Here is a 26,342-nt window from a genome sequence, read left to right on the forward strand (position 1 = left end):
TTTCTTTTTTTCTCCCCCATGTGTCTTCTTTTGAGTCCAAATCTTCTGGGTTATGCATGTCCTATCTTATTTATAGGCTTGGTTAATTGTAATAAAAATTTCCTTACAACCTGGCCTTTAATTATTGGCTTTTGATTCCTGCCTCCCACTGCTCCTTATCTAACTTCCCAGTACCTTTCCCGATAAGAAACTACCTCCATGTGGATTCTCTTTCTCCGAGGCTCTGTCTACTCTCACTGGTGACGCAGCAAGCTGACCTGACCTGTGGGAAACTCATTCCAGTAAATGAGCCTCTAAACCACCGAATCTTCTGGCATCCTCTAGATCAATGCTCGATTAGCACCAAATACATTTTTGTGACACTTCTCCCACTGTCAGACATTTTTACACTTTCTTTCCTATTTTGTTCTGAACACGTCAGTAGTTTTCATAAAGTTATTTGATAATTTCTCCATAGCTGTTTAGAATTTTTCACAGCTCCTCCACTAAAATGGTACAGATAATTGTGCCTGCTATGTAAACTACATTAAAAACAAAAGTTACACTTACAAAACTTTGCCTTTTCAGACACAATATGGCTGACTTCCTTTAAATGAACTAAGGTGATTTGCTAATTAAGCTTTTTGTTCAGAGGAAAAGATAGTTTACTAATTTTTGAGCTAGGGGAGCACCTGGGTGGCTCAGTTGGTTAGGCATCCAGTTCCTGATTTCAGCTCAGGTCATGATCTCATGGTTCAGGGATTCTCTCTCTCCCTCTCTCTGCCCGTTCTCTTCGGTCTCTCTTTCTCAAAATAAATAAATAAAACTCAAAAAAAACCCCAACTTTTTTTGAGCTTGGGTGAAAAGTGTCCCCCAAATCACAGTCATCTAAAGAGACACAGAGCTATTATAAGCAGGTCCACATCTTGTCAGAATGTAAACCCTTTCCTAATCCCCAAGTCATTTCTTGTCTAATTATTTCAAGAGTCTTTTAGTTGTACTATTTTTAAAACAGAGCAAAGGGACACACGATTTAGCTGGAGGGTTTTTTAAGCCACTGATGCACTGAGTTTGATAAAAGTTAATCCCATATAAAATTGCAACTATAATTTTATCCTGATGCTTTTCTTAGACGAGGCAGAAGTCAGAAGACTTTTCATCAGGAAAGTGATGAGAGGAGATCGCTCTCTAGATAAAGCCTATCCGAGGCAGAGATCATCTAACAAGGGTAGTTAACAGGTATTAACCTAATTCAAGCGTGGAGCTTACCTCTCCACTGAGTGTGCCATAAATAATGAAGCATTGTATCTCTTCCTTTTGACAGATAGTATGGTAGTCACAGTACCTCAAGCACACAGTGTTTTTTCCCTTGTTGATTTAATTTTGATCCATTTTCTTCTGTCCTTGGTCAAATAATATATTATCTATTTTATAATCAAGGTGATAACACACAGTATCACTATACTCTATCTAGCACACATGAGGACTAAGAAAACAGCATTCAAAAGTACACTTTGATCTTCTAATTACACTCACATTTCTATTAAACTGAAGTCCAAGTAACTGAACTCCTCAAATGGCCAGATTTTTGTTGCTGTTGTTGTAGCATTTAACTTTTAGGAAAAGAGTCAAATGATCAGTCAATTTAAGGGATATACTGAAAGAAAGTCCAAGGCATGAATTGGGATCACTATTTATACAGATGACTGCTGATAACTTTTCTTTTAAAGAAAAAAAAAATTTTTAATGTTTATTTTTGAGAAAGAGTGTGAGCGGGGGAGGTGCAGAAAGAGAAAGAGAGAGAGAGAGAGAGAGAGAGATAGACAGATAGATAGACAGACAGACACAGAATCCAAAGCAGGGTCCAGGCTCTGAGCTGTCAGCACAAAGCCTGACACAGGGCTCAAACCCAGGAACTGTGAAATCATGACCTGAGTCAAAGTTGGACGCTTTCCCGACTGAGCCCCCCAGGAGACCCTGATAAGTTTTCTGTTTACTATCCTGGACAATAAGATGCTATGAAGAATACAATGATCCCCAAACACAGTAAGATCATTCTTCAAAAAATACTGTCCGACTTCGGCTCAGGTCATGATCTCCTGGTTTGTGAGTTCAAGCCCCACGTGGGGCTCTCTGCTGACAGCTCAGAGCCTGGAGCCTGCTTCTGATTCTGTGTCCCCCTCTCCCTCTGCCCCTTCCCCCACTCGCACTCTGTCTCTCTCTGCCTTTCAAAAATAAAGAAACGTAATAAAAAAAAGTTTCTTTAAAAAGAAAGACTCTGTGTCAAACACTGTGGTGGGAACAAAAGAATACAATTCCTGCCCTCATGTAGCTTACATTCCGGTAGGGGGAGAAAGACAAGCAAAATATAGGGAGGCCAGATACTGATAAGGGCTATGGAGAAAGATACTCAATTATAAGATTAAAACAATTATCAACATGTCTTTAGAGTAAACTAAGATTAAATAGGAATTTTTAGTATACACAAAATTTTACTACCCAAGAACGACAGAAATAACCGAGATGTCACTGTACACAGTTTCAACAGAGGCAAAGCTGGTGTGCTCTATTTTATACTAGTACATAAAAGGTCATTTTGTTTAGAACCCACATAACTGAGGGTGAACCAGAGCCTATCATTCCTCAATTATTTTAGTTAACCAGTTTGTTTTGTTATATTACAGGACTATTTCTTGTATCTCATTCCAACAAATGAACTAGATCAATTTTCTCTTTCTAAATTTGGGATTTCTGAGGCATATTAACTTAATTCACAAATGCCTATGTTTTAGGGCAATTGATAAATACTAGCTCTTCTCTTTTTATTGACAAGGGGGTTAAAAGACTAACTTGGCTCAGATTCTAGTGTGTGTGTGTATATATGTATATGTATATATATGTATAAATTAATTCCCAGGGAAAAATGTTTTTAATATTTTCCTGAACTCCTCTTAATTATTTCTTCTATCTTGCCACAGACAGCGAGTAGTGCCAGCAGTATTTTTAGAAGTTATAACAGTGCAACATAAAAGCGAAAAGAACAGAAATGAGCATAATTTATGAAGAGCTGTTTGTTTTTCTGACACTCATTTTTGTCAGATTGAAATTATAATTGTTTCCTGTTACCTAGATATGGTTGTGATGTGGGGATAGGGGAGCCATGGAGAGATAAAAGGAATTAACTTTTAGAACTACAAATGAATATGGGCCTAAATATATTTTAACAAAGAATTGAGTTAATGTTAATTTCTATTACCTGAAAGAATGTTATCCAAGTATTTTCCACTGCCTTAAAAAAAAAAAAAACACAACAGTTCCACTGTTCTTAAATTAATATTACCATGAAAGATCTGAAGATTATAAAATCAAGAAAATTGCTTTTGTGGTTAAAATCCTGAACAGACACACATGAAGAAACTCCGACTTCTGTTATTAAAAGCTATACTTGTAGGGTGCCTGGATGGCTCAAAGGGTTAAGCCTCGGGCTTTGGCTCAGGTCACGATCTCATGGTTCGTGAGTTCAAGCCCCGCACTAAGCTCTCTGCTATCAGCATGGAGTCCACTTCGGATCCTTTGTCTCCCTTTCTCTCTGCCCCTCCCCAACTCGTGCTAGCTCACTCTCTCTCTCAAAAATCAAAATAAACATTAAAAAAAATACTTAAATAGGGGCGCCTGGGTGGCTCAGTCGATTGAGCGACCGACTTCAGCTCAGGTCACGATCTCACAGTTTGTGAGTTCCAGCCCCGTGTCGGGCTCTGTGCTGACAGCTCAGAGCCTGGAGCCTGCTTCGGATTCTGTGTCTCCCTCTCTCTCTGCCCCTTGCCCGCTCATGCTCTGTCTCTCTCTGTCTCAGAAATAAATACACATTAAAAAAAAATACTTAATGGGGCCTGGGTGACTCAGTCGGTTAAGCATCCGATTTCAGCTCAGGTCATGATCTCCCAGTTTGTGAGTTCAAGTCCCGCACTGGGCCCTGTGCTGACAGCCCAGAGCCTGGAGCCTGCTTCAGATTCTGTGTCTCCCCCTCTCTCTGCCCTTCCCCTGCTCATGCTCTGTCTCTCTCTGTCTCAAAAACAAAACAAACTTTGATTAATGAAAACAAGCATAGCTTTTTATTCAAGTTTGTTTAAGTTTATTTAAGTTTATTTAAGTTTAAAAATCATGATTTCATCATACATGAAATAATTGTTTTCTCCACATATTTTATGAGGTGGTTTTCTAACTACAATACTTCTTTCATATACACAAATGCTCCAAGAAAAGAGCAAAACTGTTTCCTTTTTTAATATGGAAAAGTGATTTTCCCCTTCTTGATTAATAAGGTTCCCCTTAACAGAGGCCACACTTAAGGGTTTAACAGATTTCCTTTTAAACTCTGTTCCTTATTGAAAACCAAGGCACAAAGGGTACCTAAGTAAAGGTGCATAACTCAGAAATATACACTCAATATTTTTAAATTAAGTACCATAATGCCAGTTACATTTTATTCTATATAGTACTATTTTGGGGTACCTGCATGGCTCAGCTGGTTAAGTGTCTGACTTTGGCTCAGGTCATGATCTCATGGTTCATGAGTTTGAACCCCGAGCCCCACATAGGCTCCGTGCTGACATGTCAGTGCACAGCCTGCTTGGGATTCTCTCTCTCCCTCCTTCTCTGCTTCTCCCACACTTGAGCGCGTGCACATGTGGGTTCTCTCGCTCGCTCTCTCAAAAATAAATAAACTTAAAAACAACAACAACAGGGGCGCCTGGGTGGCTCGGTTGGTTAAGCATCCGACTTCGGCTCAGGTCACGATCTCGCGGTCCATGAGTTCGAGCCCTGCGTCGGGCTCTGTGCTGACAGCTCAGAGCCTGGAGCCTGTTTCAGATTCTGTGTCTCCCTCTCTCTCTGCCCCTCCCCTGTTCATGCTCTGTCTCTCTCTGTCTCAAAAATAAATAAACGTTAAAAAAAAATTTTTTTTTAAAAACAAAAAAACCCCAAAAAACCAAAAACAACAAGTAAAATGTAGTAACAATTTCCAGTGGCCCTGTCTTCATGCTCACAATTCGCAAACAGCAGAATGAAAACACTTTGGTAGTGTGAAATGCCGTAACAGGTGGCAATACACCTAACATGCACAGTAGCTAAATTGCAGTGATTCAGCTCCATCAGGAAAGGCAGCAAGCACTTCTATGGGCTCACTGGCTCTACGTTTGCTTTGTATGCAGATTTGGACTCTAGGAGCCCCCAAGTTCAACCAACAGCAGTGCAACCAGATATTGCTTTGGAAAATCACTCAGCAGAGAATTCTCCTGGGGGAATTTCATCAGCCTGACACTTCCAACTCTGCCAGGGGATGGGCTCACGAAAGGCTCCCTGTCGAACAGCTCTGCCCTCAGTGTTTCGGGCACTCCCGGTGGTGTCTTGCTGGCCTAATTATGACTTGTGTTCCTTCTCAGAATTATCTTTCTGGGCCTGATGTAACTTCAAAAACATATTTTAAGCAAAATAATAAATTGTAGTAATTAAAATAAGCGATAATAAATATCTCAAGAGTACTTAAAACAATCTCCATCAGATCTGGGAGGCTGCACTGTGCCGAGCTGTCCTTAGGGGCATGAACTCCATGGCAGGACATCTGTCACTTGCCCAAAGTTACAGACTGGGGAGAGGGCTGCCCACCAAAGAGGAGCCAGAAGAACTACTCTGGTTGTGGTTTCTGCCCTGGATCCATGAGCAAGTCACTGAACACCTGTGTTACCCATCTGTGAAATGGAGAGGAGCAGAATAGTGCCTCACTCATAGAACTGCTGAGGATCAAAATAAGCAAAAACATTCAAAGCACTCAGAGGAGTGGATCAAGCATGATAAGTGCTCAAGTCATATTAGCTCCTATTATCACAGTTTTTAAGTCCTCTGGAACAGTATAAAATTTCATACTGCATCTTTAGTATATAGGAAATTCTATACTTGACTATTTCCTTCACTAACAGGATTTTGTCTTTGGCAACTTTTCCTTCTCTTTCTCTCCTTTTAAAATAAGTTATGGTAAAATATCAACGCTTGAATTGCTTCTCTTTAGGAAAATGACAAAGGCTCAATAGAAAAGTAGTGTGGTGTGGTGTGGTGTGGAGGGGAAAACAGTAAACCGAGAGCAAAGACCTGAATATCAGTTGGGGGCTGTCACTGCTAGTTGCCCCAGCCAGAGGCTAAGACTGGAATAGTCTACAGCAAATTCTGCACTCTAGCAGTGGGTGACATACAAGTATTGTATAACTTTAGATACAGTCTTCATTACTGAACATGCTTCATTTTTACGTTATCATACTGTAATAAAGAACTTATGTGTTCTTTTCCTTAAGTTGCCATTCAAACTAGATTTGACTTCAAAATAGGTGCCAGTGATGAAAATAAAGTCAAATATGTACTGTCTAAATATTATCTGTAAGTGCAAAATACAGGTAAATGAGAACTAAGGTTATTTTCTAGTTTATTCACACCAAACTCTGGAAGAGAAAGGATATTATAATGGCTACCTTAATTCTCAGTAGGGTAGCTCTGAACTTAATTGGCTGATGGTAACACCTCAAGTCCTAGTTCTCCAATCCATTTTCTCCTCAATAAATTATTTCAACCAATGTGAATTTAAATGATGAAAAGGAAAATGGAAGTGGCTAACTCTACACCAAAAATCAGAGTTGCCAGTTAAAAAGTATCCTGCATCAGGACCTTGGTCTGGACACTGGCCATCTTTGGTCCACTCTATCACTGAGATGGTGGGAGAAGGAAGAAAGTCAATCACACTTAGGGATAAATCATACATATGTAAAGCATCTAGTACAGTGCTTGGCCTCTAGTCAGTACCCAGTAAATAGCTATCATTCTTACTATCATGTGTTGCCATACCACACATGAAAGAAATAAAATCCTGAGAAGTTGGTTTTCTTGAGTTACATGGGTAGTGACCCAAGGGATTTAAACCCAAGTTCCTTTGGCACCAAAACTCTACCTTGTTGCCTGTAGAACCCTACTTTGCCACCTGCAGGTGAAACTAATGGTACAAAGTTCAATCCGCCAGAAATTCACCTGACATCGAAATTAATTTGTCAAGTCAAAGTCTGAGCAATATACGTAACTGTAACACAACTGAACAAAGGCAAATTGTGTTTATATTCGCAAAGAAAATGAACTGCGGCCAGCCAGCATGAAATTACTTGTACGCTTTCTTAGCCTGCTCAGTAAAAGCTCATTCAAAATAACGTAATTACTCTGTCCTATTTACAAACCTGAACACTGCATACATTTTAGTCATCTCATTTGGGCAATCTACTACATAAGGGTGTAGAAACCCTGCATGGAAAAGTTAGTTCTAATACATGTTGCTACTTCTCATAAAGGATTTGTGACACGCATAGTTTCTTCTGGTGAAATTAGCATCATAAGCTAATTCTTGAGAATTTAGGTTGCCTCTGGATATCCTGTCAGTTCACTAGCAAATAAATAAAGTGACATTTATTCATGAACTAACTGTTTGGAGAGCCAAACAGGAAAGTATTTGCTAAACCAGCATATGGTTAAGAAAGTAACATAAGCTAAGGTCTTGTTAATAGAAAAAACCCCCACAGTGTTTCAGGTGGGGTGAGTTTCTGATACAAAAAATGAAGTATGGGCTTAACAACTGGCCAGTGAATTTGGTTAATACATACATAGAAGTATGAGCCATCCACTCATTCGCTGAAAACTTGTCCCGCCTATGGTTTGGGTGGGCATAAAGGTGCTATCTGGTAAGGAAGACTGCTGATGGGGGTCTACCATCAGAGCAAGGAAGGAATTCCCACTCACAATTCCTCCTTTTCCTCTATGAAAGGAGCTTTTCCCTGAAGAGTAAGATGTCCATGGGATGCCTGGCTGGCTCAGTCGTAAAGCATGTGACTCTTGATCTCCAGGTTGTGAGTTCGAGCACCACAATAGGTATAAAGGCTACCTAAAAATAAAATCTTTAGAGAGGCTAGCTGGCTTAGTGGTTGGAGTGTGCAACTCTTTTTTTTAATGTTTATTTTATTTTTGGGAGGGAAACAGAGAGACAGAGACAGAGGGCGAGGAGGGGAGGGGCAGAGAGGGAGACAAAGAATCTGAAGCATGCTTCCAGACTCTGAGCTGTCAGTACAGAGATTGACGCAGGGCTTGAACTCACAAACCGTGAGATCATGATCTGAGCCGAAGTTGGATACTTAACAGACTGAGCCACCCAGGGGCCCCTGGAGTGTGTGACTCCTGATTGCAGGGTTATAGATTCGAGCCCCACGGTATGGAGATTATTTACAATCTTTAAAAAAATAAAATAAAATGGAGCACCTGGGTGGCTCAGTCGGTTGGGCAACTGACTCTTGATTTCGGCTCAGGTCATGATCTCACGGTTTGTGGGATTGAGCCCTGTGTCAAGTTCTGCACTGACAGCTGGGAGGCCTGCTTAAGATTCTCTCTCTCCCTCTCTCTCCTCCCCTTGCCCGCTCACATGAGTACTTTGTCTCTCTCAAATAAACATTTAAAAAAATATAATAAAATAAAATCTGATCTGAAAAAAAAAAAAAAAAAAAAAAAAAGAGTAAGATGTCCCAGTGAGGAAATGAATACCTCAAATGGAGAGAAAAGCCATTCAAAAAGGGCATGTGTAGGCACAGGCAGGGAGAAGTATACTTCAGAGGCAAATTATTCTCCTAAAAAATACAAAGCTCTTAAATTGTTCACAAATATTCTATCCTACCAACACCTTCGTCTGGAGAAAGAAAGATCAGGAAAGAAAGATCCTGCTAAACTGAGAGCAGGGGAAAAACTGCCTCATCTGTAAGAGGCTTCTAGGCCCACAGCCTGGCTCACAAATGGATTGGGGGAGGGGTATCTGAACCACCTGAAATTGTCTGCAAAAGTCTGCATTTGCAAGACAGTCTCAAAGGGACCCATGATTCATATAACTTTAAAAGTCAAAGTTCAAGCAGAAGTGTCACAGATACAAACTCAAAATCTTACTCTTCTGCTTATGAGCTGTGTGATCACCCAGATTAGCGAAGCAAATCACCCAATTTTTCAGAACTTCAGTTTCGACATTTTAAAATGGAAAAGATAATGCCTAACTCCATGTGAGGATTAAATGTGATAAGGCATACTAAGCTTCCAGCACAATCATGTTCATCCACCCAGAAGGAGGGCAGCAGAAAGCCACTAAAACTTCTAGCATTATAAGGAATGAAATCTCAAACTTTATACACCAAGGACAATGTCAGGACTTAGTGAGAGCCCCCAAAACACCATCAGTTCCCTATATCCACCATTTCATAACTCACAAACCTCCCCACATGAATAAATTCATGCCTCATTTGACGGTCATGACATTTCTGGCAGATTGTTGGTGAAAGAGATTCAAGGACATCTCTAACGTCTCTGAAGTGGAAAATCCAATACTGGGAGAAAAACATCTCAGACTATTAGCTCTTAAACTTATCAGAAATTGAATGAAATGGAATAATACTTCATTTCTCTAAACAGGTTTCCAAATTCTGCAATAACTTGTGTGATGTTATTTATGTTAAAATGCATAACATCTTCATGTTTGTATTTATAATTCCTCTACTTATTTACACAGCTGGTTCTTTTTTTTTTTCAAGTTTATTTATTTTTTTAGTAATCTCTGTACCCAATGTGGGGTTCAAAGCCACAACCCCCGAGATCAAGGATCGCACACTCTGCCAACTGAGCCATCCAGGTGCCCCTATGTGGCTAGTTCTTAATTATCTAGACCAAATGAGAAAAGTAATAGAAAATATAAAAATTAGAAAAATCCTTGCTCATTTTAATCAGTTTTGGACCTTGGAAAGCTCACTTTATGTAGGTAGAGAGGTCAATCTAAGATTTCCATTTGTTTCAGATGGTCCAAGAGATCTAACCAAAGATATTTACTGATACTTGTCTATACAACACTTTTATCTGATTTATAACTTGCATAACTGAATGAATAGATATGCAGCCGAAAGGTTGAAAACTCTGCAGGTATTATACTTTTACCTTACACATGTTTCAGTTATTTTTAGAGTCCAACTGAAAACAGCTAGTACAGAAGGAAATACGCATGAAATTCTTGAGGTCTACTCAGATAACAGTCAAGATAAGGTCAGTGGATATTTGGAATACCTAAGACACTAATTTAAAATAAAACACTCCGATGGCCAAGAACACTTTCTAAAGTTGTGCTTGAGAGTAATGGTTTGCATTATATGCTTGATGCCTCTCTATATCAACAAATCCCTTAGCCAAAAATTTCCTCATCATCCAGAAAACATTATGGGAAGAACCTATTTAAAAGAAGCTGACATTCCCTCAATATAGCAATCTTACCTCAGGGAGTCCCTAAAACCTGACTGTTTTCTGACTGTTTCAGAAGAAGCCCCAAAATGAAGAAGAAAATTCTAAAGAAAAAGGTGCTTTCCTACCTGTGTTCAAAGCTTTGTGAATGTTCAACCCTCTCCAAATAATACAATCATAGAGCAAATAAAAGCTGACTTCACTGAGCTGCTATCTATGCTTATCAATGTAAATTCAAAACAAGAACCTTAATTTTATTTACTTTTTTTAACTTTTTAAAAATGTTTTATTTTTGAGAGAGAGACACAGAGACAGAGTGCAAGCAGGGGAGGGGCAGAGAAAGGGAGACAGAATCCAAAGCAGGCTCCAGGCTCTGAGCTGTCAGCACAGAGCCCAACCCGGCACTCCAATCCATGAACTGTGAGATCATGACCTGAGCTGAAGTCGGACGCTTAACCAACTGAGCCACCCAGGTGCCCCAAAAACCTTAATTTTAAACTAAGTAGACACTGGGGCGCCTGGGTGGCTCAGTTGGTTGGGCGTCTGGCTTCGGCTCAGGCCACATCTCACGGTCTGTGGGTTTGAGCCCCGTGTCGGGCTCTGTGCTGACAGCTCAGAGCCTGGAGCCTGCTTCAGATTCTGTGTCTCCTCCTCTCTCTGCCCCTCCCATGCTCATGATCTGTCTCTCAATAATAAATAAACGTTAAATAAATAAATAAGTAAGTAGATAAATATAAGTAGACATTTATTCAGCAACTAAGTACTGTAAGGTACAAGGCAATATTTCAGACAATGGTGACCTTAACAGTCCTACACTGATAGAGCTTACATTCTAAAGAATAAAAACTTGCCATATGTGTGATGTACTTTGAATACAAGTTTTAAAAAATTTTCTGAAGATCTGTGATAAACCGTTACAGAGTAACCAAATATCAAAGGCTTTAATTAAATTCTTAAAATAAGAAGTCACAGGAAGAACTTGCAAATTTTGCTCAATTTTTTGCCTGATTCAACAAAATGCTTTGGAGGTAATTTTAGCTATGGCTTAGTATTGATCTCAACTTCAAAACTGTAGTTATATATGTACACCATATATGTAGACAACGGTGAGGATCCCCCTTCCCCCATTCACACCCAAAACACTCAAAAATCGCCGAAAGAAAACTGCCTTCTAAAATTTAAGTTATAAAACTAACACATAATGTATCATAGCAAAAACATGAAAAAGTTATCTTTAAAAGACTTCTCTAGAAGGGGCACCTGGCTGGCTCATTTGGCCGAGCACCTGACTCTTTATCTTGGGGTCATGAGTTGGAGCCCCACGTTGGGAGTAGAGATTACTTAATAAATAAAAGTTTTGTTTTTTTTTTTTTTTTAAAGCTTCCAGGGTTGGGATACCTAGCTGGCTCAGTCCCTAGAGTATGCAACTCCTGATGTCAGGTCCTCAGTTTGAGCCCCATGTTGGGTGTAGAGATTACTTAAACAAAACAAAACAACAACAACAAAAGGCTTCCCAGGTGTTTTAAGTTACTTGTTTCCTAACTGGAGACTAAAATGTTAAAAAACAAAAAAACAAAACAAAACAAAAAAAACCCACTCCAACCACATGTAAATTTAAGTTGAATAAGGACTTCATGATAAAGGAAGGGATCCAGTACAAGAAATAATCTAGGGGCGCCTGGGTGGCTCAATTGGTTAAGTGTCCAACTCTTGATTTCAGCTCAGGTCATGATCTCAGGGTTTTGTGAGTTTGAGCCACAAATCAGGCTCTAAGCTGACTGTGCAGAGCCTGCTTGGAATTCTCTCTCTGCCCCTCCCCCACAGGCACTCTCTCTGTCTCAAAATAAGAAACTTAAAAAAAAAAAAATAGTAGGCAATGAATCTAATTAAAACCCATGATAACATGATAAAAATAGGATTATCAAAAATAAGGGGGCAAGAGGCAGTGACACTGTACAAACTAATTTCAACTGGCATGGAAAAAGAGGTTCAAATATGACGGGTAAATTACAATGGTACATTAAAATTTTAACAGTCTAGTAACGTAAAAGGTGTGATTGCCAGGGCACCCGGGCGGCTTAGTTGGTTTAGCATCTGACTTTTGATTTCGACTCAGGTCATGATCCCAGGGTTGTGGGATCCAGTTCCACTCAGTGTGGAGCCTGCTTAAGATTCTCTCCCTCCTCCTTTGCCCCCTGACCCTACAAAAAACATAAATAAATAAAAAATGTTTAAAAAAAAAAAGTACAATTGCCAGTGGCCACTATACTTGTTTTTACTCTAAGAACATTTTATGAATAAACATTGCTTCTTCCATTTACAAGAGAATACAGGATATTAACAAAAGAATTAATCTGCAAGAGAAGTTGGTAAGTCACCACAACATGGAAATGGGAGACATAAACACTAACAGTAATGAAGAGTCACACTTCCTGGGAGTTTCTCACATACCAAGTCCTCTGCTAAATGTTTTTTCATTTAACACTAAATCCTCACAACCACCATCAACTATATACTACTCTTGGGGCACGCCTGGGTGTCTCAGTCGGTTGAGTGACCGACTTCAGCTCAGGTCATGATCTCGTGGTTTGTGAGTTTGAGTCCCACGTCAGGCTCTGTGCTAACAGCTCAGTGCAGAGCCTGCTTCAGATTGTCTCTCCCTCACTCTCTGCTCCTTGCCCATTCATGCTGTCTCTATCTCTCATAAATAAAAGAAATTCTTCTTAATTAAAAAAAAAAAGTATATACTACTCTTACTGTTATCCCCAGTCTACCGATGAAAACCAATGGACTTGAAAAATACCAAGTCCAAATGTAATTGGACAAAAATCACTTTTTAAAAAATGTTTTTATCGTGCAAGTTTCTTTTTCATTTCGCCTGGTCTTTTTTCAGATAAAACATTTGCATCTATGTGAACTGTTGTAAGTGAAGGAAAGAGATGCATAAAGTGGACAGGATATTTATGAATTACGTGATGATGTATCGCCTGGACAGATCACAGAACTGATGGGTCACATAATTAATAAATGGCAGCACTGGGGCTCAAATTCAAGTTTTTCTCATTCGACCTGCAAATGTCTTAAGCACTCTGTTAAACAGCCTTCTCAAGAGGCAAATAAAGGCCGTGCCCACCTAAGCCCTGCCCAGAAAGCGTGCCGAGACTCAAAGGAACTCGTCTGATGCCAGAGGCAGTACCATTCCCCTCATGAAGATAGGTAAGGCTTTCAAGGCAGCTTCCTTCTCTGGTTCCAGTCTCACCAACTGGCTCCCGTGTGGCCTGCCCACAAAACATGGCCTGGCCAGGGAACACACATACTTGGGGCCCTTGGTGGCTCCATATCTTGTTGTAAATTATGAAATTTTAATCCTGCTTTTACATATCCTTCTCAGTGAGGTGGGGTAATGCAGGTCTTACTCCCTGAGAGGATAGGTTTTTGCTTTGTTTTAAGGGCAGGGGAGAGGAGGGGAGGGGAAGAGAGAGAGAGAATCTTCAGCAGGCTCTGCACTCAACCTGGAGCCCTGGAATCATGACCTGAGCCAAAATCAAGAGTCAGATGATCAACTGGCTGAGCCACCCAGGAACCCCAAGACAATAGGTTTTTAAACTGAACCACCTTACTCTAAACTATGCTGATTCCATTGAGGTAACCCTGCCCAGTGGGAGTGGTTGTTCCCAGGTGATACCCTCTTGCCTCACCACATCCATCAAACCTCTGTAACACATACCCTCCAAACTGGAGAGAAAATTTCCTAATTCCCCTTAAATTCTACAAAGGCTTTCACAGCCTCTCTTGAAAACACATTATGAAACTCAGAATGAATGACAGGCAGAGAATTTCAACAGCTTTTCACGAGGCTGTTACTATAATGAATTCTCCTACGGGGATAATGTTCTACCATTTTTAGAAGTCACTTTTGACAGCTCAAATATGGTGAATGTAGAAAAAGTTAATCTAAGGTAACTAAATTGGAAATAAGTACATTAACCTTTCCATCTGTAGTTTCTGAATGTATTATAAAATATCTTAGACATTCAAAAAAATATGAAGACTAACAAACATCATACAACTACGCATCCAGCTTAAGAAATAAAATACTACAGATAGAGGTGAAACCTCTGCATCGTGTTCTAATAATATTATCGTGTAGCCCTTGTAACTGTCATTATAGAAGTAAAATAACTAAGCAAGTAAAGACTTTTCCTCCCCAAATTTAAATCTGGTGAGTAGCAGAGCTTATCAGCCAAATCTATACACTATGATAATTCTGAGTCTACTTGATGGGAGAATAGTGCCAGATAACAAACACCAACAGCTCGTCGTATGAATCTTGCAAATGATGTATGGACACAAAGTCAGAACAGGTGTTATCCTGACTCAGAGTCCTTCTGAAGGGTCATTCGGTCATTTGGTAAGATTAGGCCTGGGGCTTGAGCCATCTGTTTATATGCTACAGAGCAGAGCTTCTAGAGGTTTGAAAGGAAGAGTTTGTAATACAAACTAACTTCCTAACCATGACTGTCATTAAATATTGGAAATACTGGGATAGTCTATCCAAGGGCAAGACATTTTCTAGGGCCCATGCCCGTTCCCTCTCAAAGCACTCTACTCTTTTGTTAAAATTAGTCTCATTATGTACCCACAGCCGTATGAAGTTGCTGGTTCCTGAGTATGGCCACTTCAAACAAGCGATGGTCATTTCTCTGGACTTCCTGACGAACAGAGAAGGAAAGCGATGCCTGTGGGTTTAGTTCAGCCTGTTTTTATTGAGCACATTCCATGCCTGGTACTCTAGGTACAAAAATAAATTAACCACAGTTCCTCAAGAAGTTGATTCTGTAGTGGCTGTACGCAGACCTGGTACATGAGGAAGAAGTGACAGCAAAAGAAGAACCAAAATTTTAAAAAAAGGAAAACTGGGTGAAGGAAGTAAAAATATATAACCCTGGGGCGCCTGGGTGGCGCAGTCGGTTAAGCGTCCGACTTCAGCCAGGTCACGATCTCGCGGTCCGTGAGTTCGAGCCCCGCGTCGGGCTCTGGGCTGATGGCTCGGAGCCTGGAGCCTGTTTCCGATTCTGTGTCTCCCTCTCTCTCTGCCCCTCCCCCGTTCATGCTCTGTCTCTCTCTGTCCCAAAAATAAATAAAAACGTTGAAAAAAAATATATATATATATATAATAAATGTAAGCAAGCAGGGCTGGCCACTGAGGCCAGCTCTCATGGTTTACTTTCTCCTTCTTGGACTGCTCCATTTCAGCTTCTTCCTAAGGCTCTGCCTCCTCTATTCAACCCCGAAGGGTCTGTCTGCTATGTCTTCTCGTTCTATCCTAGACGGCCTCACGCCCTCTCCCAGCTTTGATGAACTGACCTAGGTTGAGATTCCCAAATCTCTTCCCCGTAGCTGAGCTCCAAGCCCACAACTGCCTTTCCTTGCTCGACCTCTCCAACTAGCATCATTTTTTTTTAATTTTTTAATTTAATCCAAGTTAATCAGCAGTGCAATAATGACTTTAGAAGTAGAATCTGCTGATTTATCCTCTACATATAACACCCAGTGCTCATCCCAAGAAATGTCTTCCTCAATCCCCCTTGCCCATTTAGCCATCCCCCCCACCCACATCGCCTCCAGCAACTGTTTGTTCTCTATATTTGAGTCTCTTACGTTTTGTCCCCCTCCTTGTTTTTATATTATTTTTGTTTCCCTTCCCCTATGTTCATCTGTTTTGTATCTTAAATTCCACATATGAGTGAAGTCATATATTTGTCTTTCTCTGACTAATTTCACTTAGCAACCAACTGGCGTCTCTAACTCACCAGAAGTGATCTCACCACACACCTCTCCTTATCCCCTTTCAAACCTGCTCTTCCTTTTACGCCGCCTCTCCCGGTTACAGCCTCCAACGTTCACTGGATACCTGAGTATCAACCTGGACCCCTGGCTAGCTCTTCTCCACACTTGGTAGGTAGGTCCTGAATATCTCCAGATTCCATCCACTTCTCTCCATTCCCATCCAAATCCAAGTGACTACCGTCTGCACAACTCCTCCTTTTTACTCGTTCTCCAGAGGGCCCACCCTTCACAAAAACAATCATACCAAATCCCTACTTATAATCTTTCGCTAATGGGGAGCCTGACTGGCTCAGGGGGCATGGCGACTCTTGATCTTGGGGTTGTGAGTTCAAGCCCCATGTTGGGTGTAGAGATTACTTAAAAATAAATTAATTAATTAATTAATTAAAATAAATCCTTCACTAACTTCCCTACTACTTTCAGGTAGAAAACTTGCCTCATGTCTTTGGTCTGCAGTTCCTATGTTGGAAGTCTAGTCCAGCCTTTTGCCACCCTGTACCATCCCCTTCCCTCTGCAGCCTCTCCCTACAGCACCCTCTACTTTCCCCCAACGTAGCATGGATCAACCTATTTTCTTACTCATTATCAACACTAGGGTGAGCTCCCAGTACATACGCCCAAGGAACTAAAGAGCTCTTTTATACCGAACAATCAGATGATTCTCAATAGTCACCAGGAGCACAGTTTATCTCTTTGTACCTTTTTATGAACTACAACAGTGGGATTTCCAGTTAGGAATATAACCTGGGCATTTACATAGAATAACCAGTTTCTCCATCTTCCTCTTACCCCCAAACCAAGCAACCAAAGAGCTATCAGCACAGAACTTGATGTGGGGCTCGAACCCACAAGCTGTGAGATTCAGACCTGAGCTTAAGTCAGACACTTAACCCAGGCGCCCATCATTTTTTTTTTAATGTTTTATTTATTTTTTGAGAGAGAGAGAACAGGGGAGGGGCAGAGAGAGAGGAGGACAAAGGATCAGAAGCAGGCTCCATCCTGACAGGCTGAAAGTAGCAAGCCAGATGTGGGGCTTGAATTCGAGAACTGTGGGATCACAACCTGAGCCAAAGTCAGATGCATAACCGACTGAGCCCCCCAGACACCCCACATAGCATTTTAAATTTAAGATATGATGTGGATCCTTGAGGACTCCACAACTTCCTACAGACAAAATTAGCAGTTTCCTGGGCAAACCTCCCTATGATAACTATAAGACTGTTATTAGAACTTTGGCTTTGGCGGGGCGCCTGGGTGGCTCAGTTGGTTAAGCGTCTGACTTCAGCTCAGGTCATGATTTCACAGTCCATGAGTTCGAGCCCCGCATCAGGCTCCGTGCTGACAGCTCGGAGCCTGGAGTCTGCTTCGGATTCTGTGTCTCCCTCTCTCTCTGCCCCTCCCCTGCTCATGCTCTGTCTCTCTCTGTCTCAAAAATAAATAAAAACATTACAAAAAAAGAACTTTGGCTTTGGGGGTGCCTGGAGGGCTTAGTTGGAGCAACATGTTGAATCTTGAACCTCAGGTTGTGGGTTCCAGGTTGTGGGTTCTGTAGAGGTTACTAAAGAAATAAATACACTTGGAAAAAAATAATACAAAGTTTAAAAAAAAAAAAAAAGAGCTTTGACTTTATTTGCACTTTAAATCACACAACCACTGTGAGAATCAGGCACCAATGTTATCCCCACGGTTCAGATGAGGGAACTAGGGCCCAGAGAGGGCACATAACTTTCCAAGGTTAAACAACCAGTCGGTGGGGAAACCAGAATTCAAACTCAGGCGATATGTCTTTATAATTGTGGCATGGACTGTGCAAAACAGTCAATGGATACTGAACAAATGAAGTCAGGAAAGTGTACTAGATCAAGATGACCCATTTGGGGTGTTAGAAAACCAGCACTTGGAAAATCCTAAATGCATTACTAATCTGATTTTGGATTGCATTTTGAGGGAACAAATATAAGCACTTTCAAAACTCAGACACTATTATCTTATGGGGCACACTCAAAAGAAGACCTTTTGCTCTGTATCTATTCCTTCCTCACAGGGAGGGAGGTTGGCAGGCTCGGACATCAAGGCCAGGGACATACTTGGAGAGCACAGAGCCAGCAAGCACTAAAATGGGAAAGAAGGCGCTAAGCCAGCCTAGAGAAGCCTGCAGCCTTTTGCCAGGCTGGTGGGGAGGGGGGTGTGGGTCTCACCTCCCGCAGCTCCAGTCTTTGGGCCACAGCCTCCAGGCTCTCCTGGCCAGTGCTCTCCACGGACAGCGTGAACTCCACAAACTCGTTATTGAGCAGCTGGATCCGGGCAACCAGGCAGCTCTTGCTGGACACCGTGTAGCGCCGGGTGCGTTTTAGTTTCAACCCGAATGGCAGTGGCATCTTCTCCCTTTGCGGGTGGAGGGGTTGAAGAGGGAAAAGCACCGCCCCAATCCGGTGGCAGTTGACGGCGGGAGAAAGCGATCCTCTCCTGACCTGACCGCAGGCGCACCGTACAGTCTCCGGCTGCTCACCCAGCAGCGGCTGCCGCCATCAAAAAGCAACTGAGTCCCCAAAGGCCGGGCGAAGAGAGCATCCACGCCAGTGCTGAGGAAAGAGGAACACCAGTGACATAGGCAACAGCAACTTCTGAACTGAGTTTTTATAAAAATACAAATCAATAAGGTTGCATCCAAAGAATAAGCTTTCTCTCTCTTCTGGAAAAAGATGGCAAGAACGGGATCTGGGAGGCATGTGAGGAAGTTTATCATCAGACGAGTTAGCCCCTGGGTCAGACTCCACCCCTCATTCAATCCTACAAATAGTGATAACCACCTACGGCTATCTAGGGGATTAAATGAGATAATGGTTGGCAACGGAGATGCCGCCAAATTTAGTAGCTTAGTAGCTCGTACTAGTGGCTCTATGTTAAAAGGTTTTTTTTGGTTTTGTTTTAGTCGCTTTTTGGCTCACCCAAAACACCCGAGGTCAGGGTTCTTTTAGCCCTTAAGGGAGAGCACTGCAAAACACCTCCAAAAGCGCTACGTAACAGTCTAAACCCCAGTGGACAAATTAACCCTGAACCCAAACGGGAGGAATAATCTCCTGGAACATATGGCAGTCGCGAGGTTCAAGCGAGGTGAAACGCTTAACAAGCATTTGTAGCGCCGTTTGTAGTTTATAAATATTTACGTCACCAAATTGATTTGTTTATAAACAAGGCAAAGACCCTACAGATGCTTGTCATCCGATGACCATCAGAAGCATGGAAATTCTGAAAAGGGTGGCCCCGGCTTCCCTCCGGAAGGTTACGCCAGAAGAGGCGGTGGGCCTTCACCTAAGCGGGGCCTCGGGCCAGCAGACGAGGCGGGCGAGGCCTTAAACGCCATTCTGAATTAACAAGTGGCGGACGCGGCTCAACAAGCCCATGAGGCCGGGGACCAAGCGGAGAACTCCCATCGAGTCCTCCCAGCGGAAAAGCAGGCGGCGTTGCCTGGCCAACGCGCTGCCTCAGAAGCCCCGGAACTCTCCGTCTGCGGCCACGTTTCCGGACGGACGCGCCAGGGAAGAACCGGCCCCTACGCTCCCGGAGGGAACGTTTAAAGAACCCAGCTCGAGCCCCGCTGGAGGTTGGAGAAGTCTGGGTGGGGGTCCATCTGGTTCCCGATTTGGAGCCTCAGGACACTTTCCCCCTCCCCCACCCCAACGCGATTTACAACATTTTAAAACACACCTGTTGATGGTAACTCCAGGTTGAGCGGCGGCTGGGAGTTTTTTCCCCTAAAGGAGTCAACAAAATCCCGGGACGGTTCCCACCCTTTGTTTTCTTCTGAGTGGAGACGGCCCCCGAGGACGAAACGTTTGGCTCGGCCGCGGCTCGCAACCCTGAACTTGGGCGGGGAACCACGCGGAGGGGCAAGGTCCGCCCCCAATCCTCTCAGCTGGGAGACAGAACCCAGGCCTCGAAAGAAGCGGCTTTCTCAGCTTCACACTGGGATGGGCTGAACTGGGAATTGATCCCAGATTCCTCATTCCCCGTCCTCTGCTCTTTCCCACTTTCCTGACTGCGTCTCGGTTTCAGAGGTGATGGGCACACAGGGCTGGGGTACGGCAGAGCTAGAGAACAGGGTTTAGCTGTTTCACTAGGCTTTGCCGAAGTTAACATTTAGAATTCCGTTCCACAAAAGTGTATTGCATCTCGGAGTACAAGGCGGTGTAGTGGACGGTGTGAGAAATCTAAGACGAACCCTAAGCCCTCGCTGCCCTTAAGGAGATTACATGCATGCTATAATTATATACATGGCTGTATCTCTAGTAAGGACGGAGCCACGGTTTTCTCTGTTTTGTTTTCTGTTGTTTGTGCTTTGCTTTGGTTTTTGTCTTTGGAATTCTGGTTATGCCCAGGTAGCCAAAAAATAAAAGCTAAAAACAAGCAATAGAGGAGAAAGGGCAACCGGGACTACATAAAGTGCTGTTTTAAACAACAAAATGTTTGCTGGGTACTTTCTATAGGTAAAAGGACCATACTACAAGGGGGAAATACAAATATAAAAAGATATGGTCTCCACTTGCGATTTTCAATGCTTCCTACCTCAGGGTATAAACTAGATAGATAGTTGAGGCAAAAGGAAAAAATAATCAAATGAGAATTTTAAATAATAAGCTTTTAACTAAAAAATTGCCTGATGGGCGATCAGTGTTTGTATAATACATATTTTTAAAAAAGATTAGATGTACATAAAATACCACATATACTACATAAATACCTTTCATGAGATGAGGTGGTGGATTTCAATTTTATATACAAATTATGATAACTGAAAGTAAGACAAATTAAGTGTTGTGAAAAGACAAGATATTGCATATATACAGAGGAAAGATGTGTATTAAGAGTGTTCAAATACGGTAGACTCTTCATTACAAAGACAGACCTAACAGCCTTGAAGGCAGTAGATATTACTCTATATAACTTAATTATTAACTTAAAGCTCTGATTAAGCAGATGCAGAATAAAACTTTCAGTTGTCCCTGAGATTTGAAATGTACAGCATCAGAGATAAAGAAAAGTCAATGTTCTTTATTTTGGTAGATGTTATAATTGAGAAAGTTGAGGGGTCAATGTGGGTGTGCATGTCGATGTCAGGTACCTTTTTCCCCAAGATCTATCCACAAGAATAGCTTGCTTTTTGCTTATTTATAGAAAACCTATGTTAATACTGTTTAATAATTTAGAAAATTATCAACGATTAACACATTTTAATTTTCAGTTACGTATAGTATTCACTAGCAAATGGAGTAGAAATATAAGTTGCTTTTTGGGGGTTTCAGGTGTAGAATAATATGCAGTAAATTGAAAGGTCTGAAATTATAACTTCTCTACTAAACAAATAATTCATAATTCGCTTTTGAAGGAGAAACTAGGAAATACTTTCTCTACAAAACCATTCTGTTATGTAATAATAGCTACATGTTAAATTCTTTTCCACTTTTCAAAAGGCAGTCTATTTGTGAATTCATTTTAATGTTTTCACATCCTCTTTCAAAAGTTTTTCAAATAGAGTCACTCTGAATACTGTCGTTTCCACCCTTGCTAAGATCCTCCCCACATGTAAATTTGCCAATGATACTTTAAAATAATCACTAGGGGTATATGACATCTTTAGAGTAATACATAAATCTACAGCATTAAATCAAACATTTTTCTCACGGACTTATGCGTAGATACTCGAGAATACCATACCCTAGAAACAAAACAGACAACTATTATCAGATTAAAATTACTGTCATATCCCAAAGTTAAAAAAAAATCTGTCAGCAACTAATTAGGCATACAGCGGTTGTCACTTAGAGCACACGGAGTGTTTTGAATGTGTTTGCGAGTACGCTATTATTGTAAGGCTTTCTCAGCAAAAAAGAAAATAAGACGCGTATGCCAAGAGCAAGCCAATCTAATCAGGATTTGCAGAAATCACAAGTCGGAATTTGCAGACCCAAGAATTCTTTTTTCCAGAGTAAACACTCTACTCCAAAAACAAGTCACCACCAAACAATCCTTCCCTACTCGCCTTCTCGCCAAAGTTATCCGGCAAATTTCGCACTTAATATTCTGAGAGACGCAACTATGCCTAAGACTTTTAAAACTGTGATCCAGAATTTAGCCTCAATAGTCAACCGAGTTCAGAATAGAAGTTCAAGATCCCCTTTAGAAATGAACCCAAATAGATCACGGAGAACCTGGAAACGGAAGACTTTTCTCTTTGTTACGCTGCTGCCAGGGGTCTGGGAACCGGGACCCATCCTCCGGGACGCCTGAGCTGGCCGACGCGCTCCGAAGTCCCCGCTTGCGGACACACCCCACCGCTCGGCCCCAGCGTCCGCCCGCCGGCCGGGGACCCGCGCCCTCACCTGCTCCCGCTCCCGCATCCTCAGGGCCGCGCGCCCGGCTCAGCGGCCCGCCTCCCTGGGTCCCGCCGCGCGACAGCCGCAGCCGCGCCCGCACGCCAGCCCGCGGCGCGGCGCGCTCATGGGGCTCGCGCGCCTCACTTCCTGTCTCCAAAACCTCGGCCCGCAGACCATTCCCCTGGGCAGAGTCCGGCGGCGACGACGGGAAAGGCCTGGAGGTGGGACGGGCCGGGAGCGCCGCACAAAGGAACCGGGTGGGGGTCGGGGCGGCAGGAGGACGGACGGACGGACTGGACGCGCACGGGACGCGCGGCCGGAGCAGCGGAGCGGCCGGGGCCGGGCGTCCCTCCCCACAAGGGCCCGGCGGGCGGGCGGGCGGATCTGGGGAGGCGGCGGCGGCCCGTGACCTCAGAGAGTTGGAATGCGGGTGGCGGGGCGCGGGGGAGGTGCGGACAGCTGCGCCCGGCCGCCGGGGAGGGGGCGCGCCGCTGCTTTTTTTAATCATATGACCACTTATTTTAAGAGTTTCCAAATAAAGCAAGCCTTTTAATAAAAATGAGGGGAGGGGGATATTATTTCGGTTCCAGGTAAAGAGTTTTACTACTTTGTTGTTAGGTGGTCCGTAATATGCTGTAATCGCTAGAGTTATCCGTTTACTGTTGTATATTTCTGAAAACGATTCAAATATTCTATTTCTTCTTTCCATGCTTACGTCTAAAGATCTACCCCGTAAAAAAGGGAAAACATTGATTAGTACTGGATGGAAAAGTCTCCTCCCCGCCCCCCCGCCAAAAAAAAGGTTGATAAGGTCTCAAATAACCTCTCAGTCTCCAAAAGAGCTGTATATGCAATACGGTGTAGAGCTATGAAGGAGGAGACTCCATGGTAAAGTTGTCTAGGTTCAATTCTCAGTGCCAACACTTTTCTAGCTGGGTAACTTTGTGCAACTCTCCTAAGCTCTCTCTACCTGCTTTCTCTCTTCTCTAGGGAGAATGATAATCACCTTCCAGTAACTTGTATAAAATATATGTGAAGTGTTTCATTTAAGCCTCGGCCCTATTAGCAGTGCTTATTATTACACAATACTGTCTTTTTACACTGCATTACTACCCCTGAATTGCAACACTTAAGCGGAGGAACAAAACTGTGTGACCCTAACACCATCATAGTAGGGTTGTTCCCTCTTTTTAAAAATTTTTCTTTTTAACATTTATTTATTTTTGAGACAGAGAGAGAGCATGAACAGGGGAGGGTCAGAGAAAGAGGGAGACACAGAAGCTGAAACAGGCTCCAGGCTCTGAGCTATCAGCGCAGAGCCGACGCGGGGCTCAAACCCCGGACTGTGAGATCATGACCTGAGCCGAAGTCGGAAGCCCAACCGACTGAGCCACCCAGGCGTCCCAGGTTTTTCCATCTTTACTTGACATGTGGTTTGAGTGACTGAAGCAGGGACGTTTTTATTATGTACATTTTAATTTAAATGATTTTTAAAATTTTTATGTCTAGGCCCAACTTGGAACCTGAACTCACAACCCCGAAATTAAGAGTTGACCTCCAAGGACAGTGCCAGCCAGGTGCCTCTAAATGATTTTTTTTTAATAGCATTGTTTCTGGAAAGATTTTTTGTGTTACATTTTATTTAACTCTCATTTTCTTCAACAACTAGCAGACAATGAGTACTTACAATACCTAAGTCATGGTCCCTGCACACAGGAGACTCCTGGTCTAGTGGAAGATGAAAACACCTACACATCACACATACATCATAGAGGCATGAGTGCTATGAGAGAACAAAGCCTGGGCAAGATTCAAGTCTGGTGACAGAGCTAAAAGCAAATAAGATCACATGTGTTTCTAATGGAAAATTAAATTAATTCTGTTTATAACTGATATTTCAGCAGGACACCTTGAGGGGGTCAAACTGTGTGTGAGGAAAGAAAAGAGGCATGAAAATGAGTCCCTTTTCTGGTCTCCCAAGCTAGAAAAATTGAAATTATGTGAGATTCTAATACCTTTCTCCTCTCCAGCCTACCATCAAGGCCTGGTATTTCCTCCTTTGTAATGCCTCATGATTTCTTCTTTCCTATCTGTCCCACAATTCTAAACCAAACCCCCATCATTTTACATCGGGGGGTTATTGCAACAAGGGTGGTCTTGCATCCGGTTTCTCAGTTCTCTCTCCTTTATATGCTAATACCAAGCTTACCTCTCCCTTGGGTTTATCACTCCTAATGGACCCCCAAGGCTAGCTTCTCTGCCTGTCTGTTCAGGCCTTTCTAAACTGGTCTTAGCCTCTCTGGCCATCCTTAATTTCTCTCTTCCCCCTGAATCCCCCAATCAAGTGTTTCTCCTGGCCCATAGCACCGCCTGCCCTGCCCCCCATTCATTCGTCTGAGCCTTTCCTCTCTGCAAGCTCTGGTTCCAAGACAACTTTCTAGCCACCCCATTCCACAGTGATCTCCACACTTGGCAAGAACTTTGAAAACTATTTCATGAAGGCTTCTTTTATATCTCCTAGCATTCCTAGGACACTACTGGCAGAGAGTAGGCACTAAATAAAAACGTGTTAATTGAATCGGGAAGAAAATAAAAGAATTTTAAAAATAGAAAATGACCATAAAACCCAAGCAATATTAGACAACAGATCTGAACTTTCTCCCTCACACAGCACAAGTGTCATTTGTTGACCAAGTACTTAAACTATTTTCCCTCAACCATATTAATTTGATAGTAACACCCCCGTGGTAAGCCACATAAATAGCCCCTTTAAAGTGTCAGACATGAATTTATCACTGGTTTATGTTTGTATGAAAGGAAGTGAAGTAATTTGTATGGTTCAACCTCAAAAGATACAAAAAGGTATAAGTGAAAAGTCTCCTTCCCACCCTGCCTTCTAGACACCCAGCTCTCCTCCTGACAGTAACGGGTGTTACCATAACCTTATGTATCCATCTCTAGATATTTTGTGGATAAATAAGCCATTACAGATCTGTATCTTTACCTCCTCTTGTTACCCAGAAAGTGACATAGTGTGAATACTTACCGCGTGAAGATAATTCTTATTAAATTAAACTTTAAGGGGCGCATGGCTGGCTCAGTCATCTGTACAGCACGCAACTCGATCTCTGGGTTGTAAATTTGAGCCCCAGGTTGGGTGAAGAGATCACTTTAAATCTTTTAAAAGATAAAATTTTAAAAAGAAAATCTTGTACTAAAAAGAGACTCCATAAGAAGGAAAGAAATTGTGGGTTTGGTGCTCCATTGACCAATATTAGGAGTTAAGAAATTAATCTCCTAATACTAGGAGTTAAGAGATTAAGCTTGGTGAGTATCTACCATACCTCACTGGGTAAATTACCATCTTCTGCAGAAATCTGAATGAATGCCTCCCTCCTCCCACCACATAGAGATAATGATTCCTGTAGCGGGAGCCACAGCCAGAAAGGTGAAATCTCCTTTAGTCTGAATCCTCACTGTGTGCTCTGCCTACCACATTAAGCACTTTATCAGGTGCAGCAACTTTTCAGCTGCAAAGGTGTGAGAATATAGAGCATAGATTCCCCTGGATATAGAAAAATGATGGTGCTGGCAGTATATTTGTTCCAACGGACAAGAAAACGGAAAAACGTTTATCAGCCTCAGTAGCAAAGTGGAACTGTGACTATAATTCCCAACACTTTGGACTTTTGATCCAAGGACAGACAAACCATATGATATTCACTATTGAAAAACTTGCACTCACTCTGCATTTATTCCAAGCCAGAGGCCACAAAAAGCAGGATAAATAAGATGCATGGC

At 42.2% G+C, this 26,342-nt stretch overlaps 1 protein-coding gene across 3 annotated transcripts in view; it reads right to left on the reverse strand.

Annotated features, from left to right (window-relative positions):
- The window catches only part of PTPN21 (protein tyrosine phosphatase non-receptor type 21), an 82,807-nt gene extending 59,918 nt beyond the window's left edge, over positions 1–22,889 (reverse strand). The window contains exons 1-2 of one of the 3 annotated variants that reach the window (XM_060620483.3): positions 22,548–22,889; positions 18,366–18,749 (exon numbers count right to left, since the gene is read on the reverse strand). In XM_060620483.3, coding sequence (XP_060476466.2) covers positions 18,366–18,545 — 180 coding nt within the window. In that variant the 5' untranslated portion in view covers positions 18,546–18,749; positions 22,548–22,889. Of the gene's footprint in view, positions 1–18,365; positions 18,750–19,479; positions 19,627–22,376; positions 22,468–22,547 lie in introns of those variants that run through there. The other 2 variants (XM_060620486.3, XM_060620484.3) reach the window with 2 other exon arrangements.
- Positions 22,890–26,342: the final 3,453 nt, after the last annotated feature.

This window comes from Panthera onca, chromosome B3, assembly GCF_046562875.1.
Source record: "Panthera onca isolate mPanOnc1 chromosome B3, mPanOnc1 haplotype 2, whole genome shotgun sequence".
In the NCBI taxonomy this organism is placed as follows: Eukaryota; Metazoa; Chordata; class Mammalia; order Carnivora; family Felidae; genus Panthera; species Panthera onca.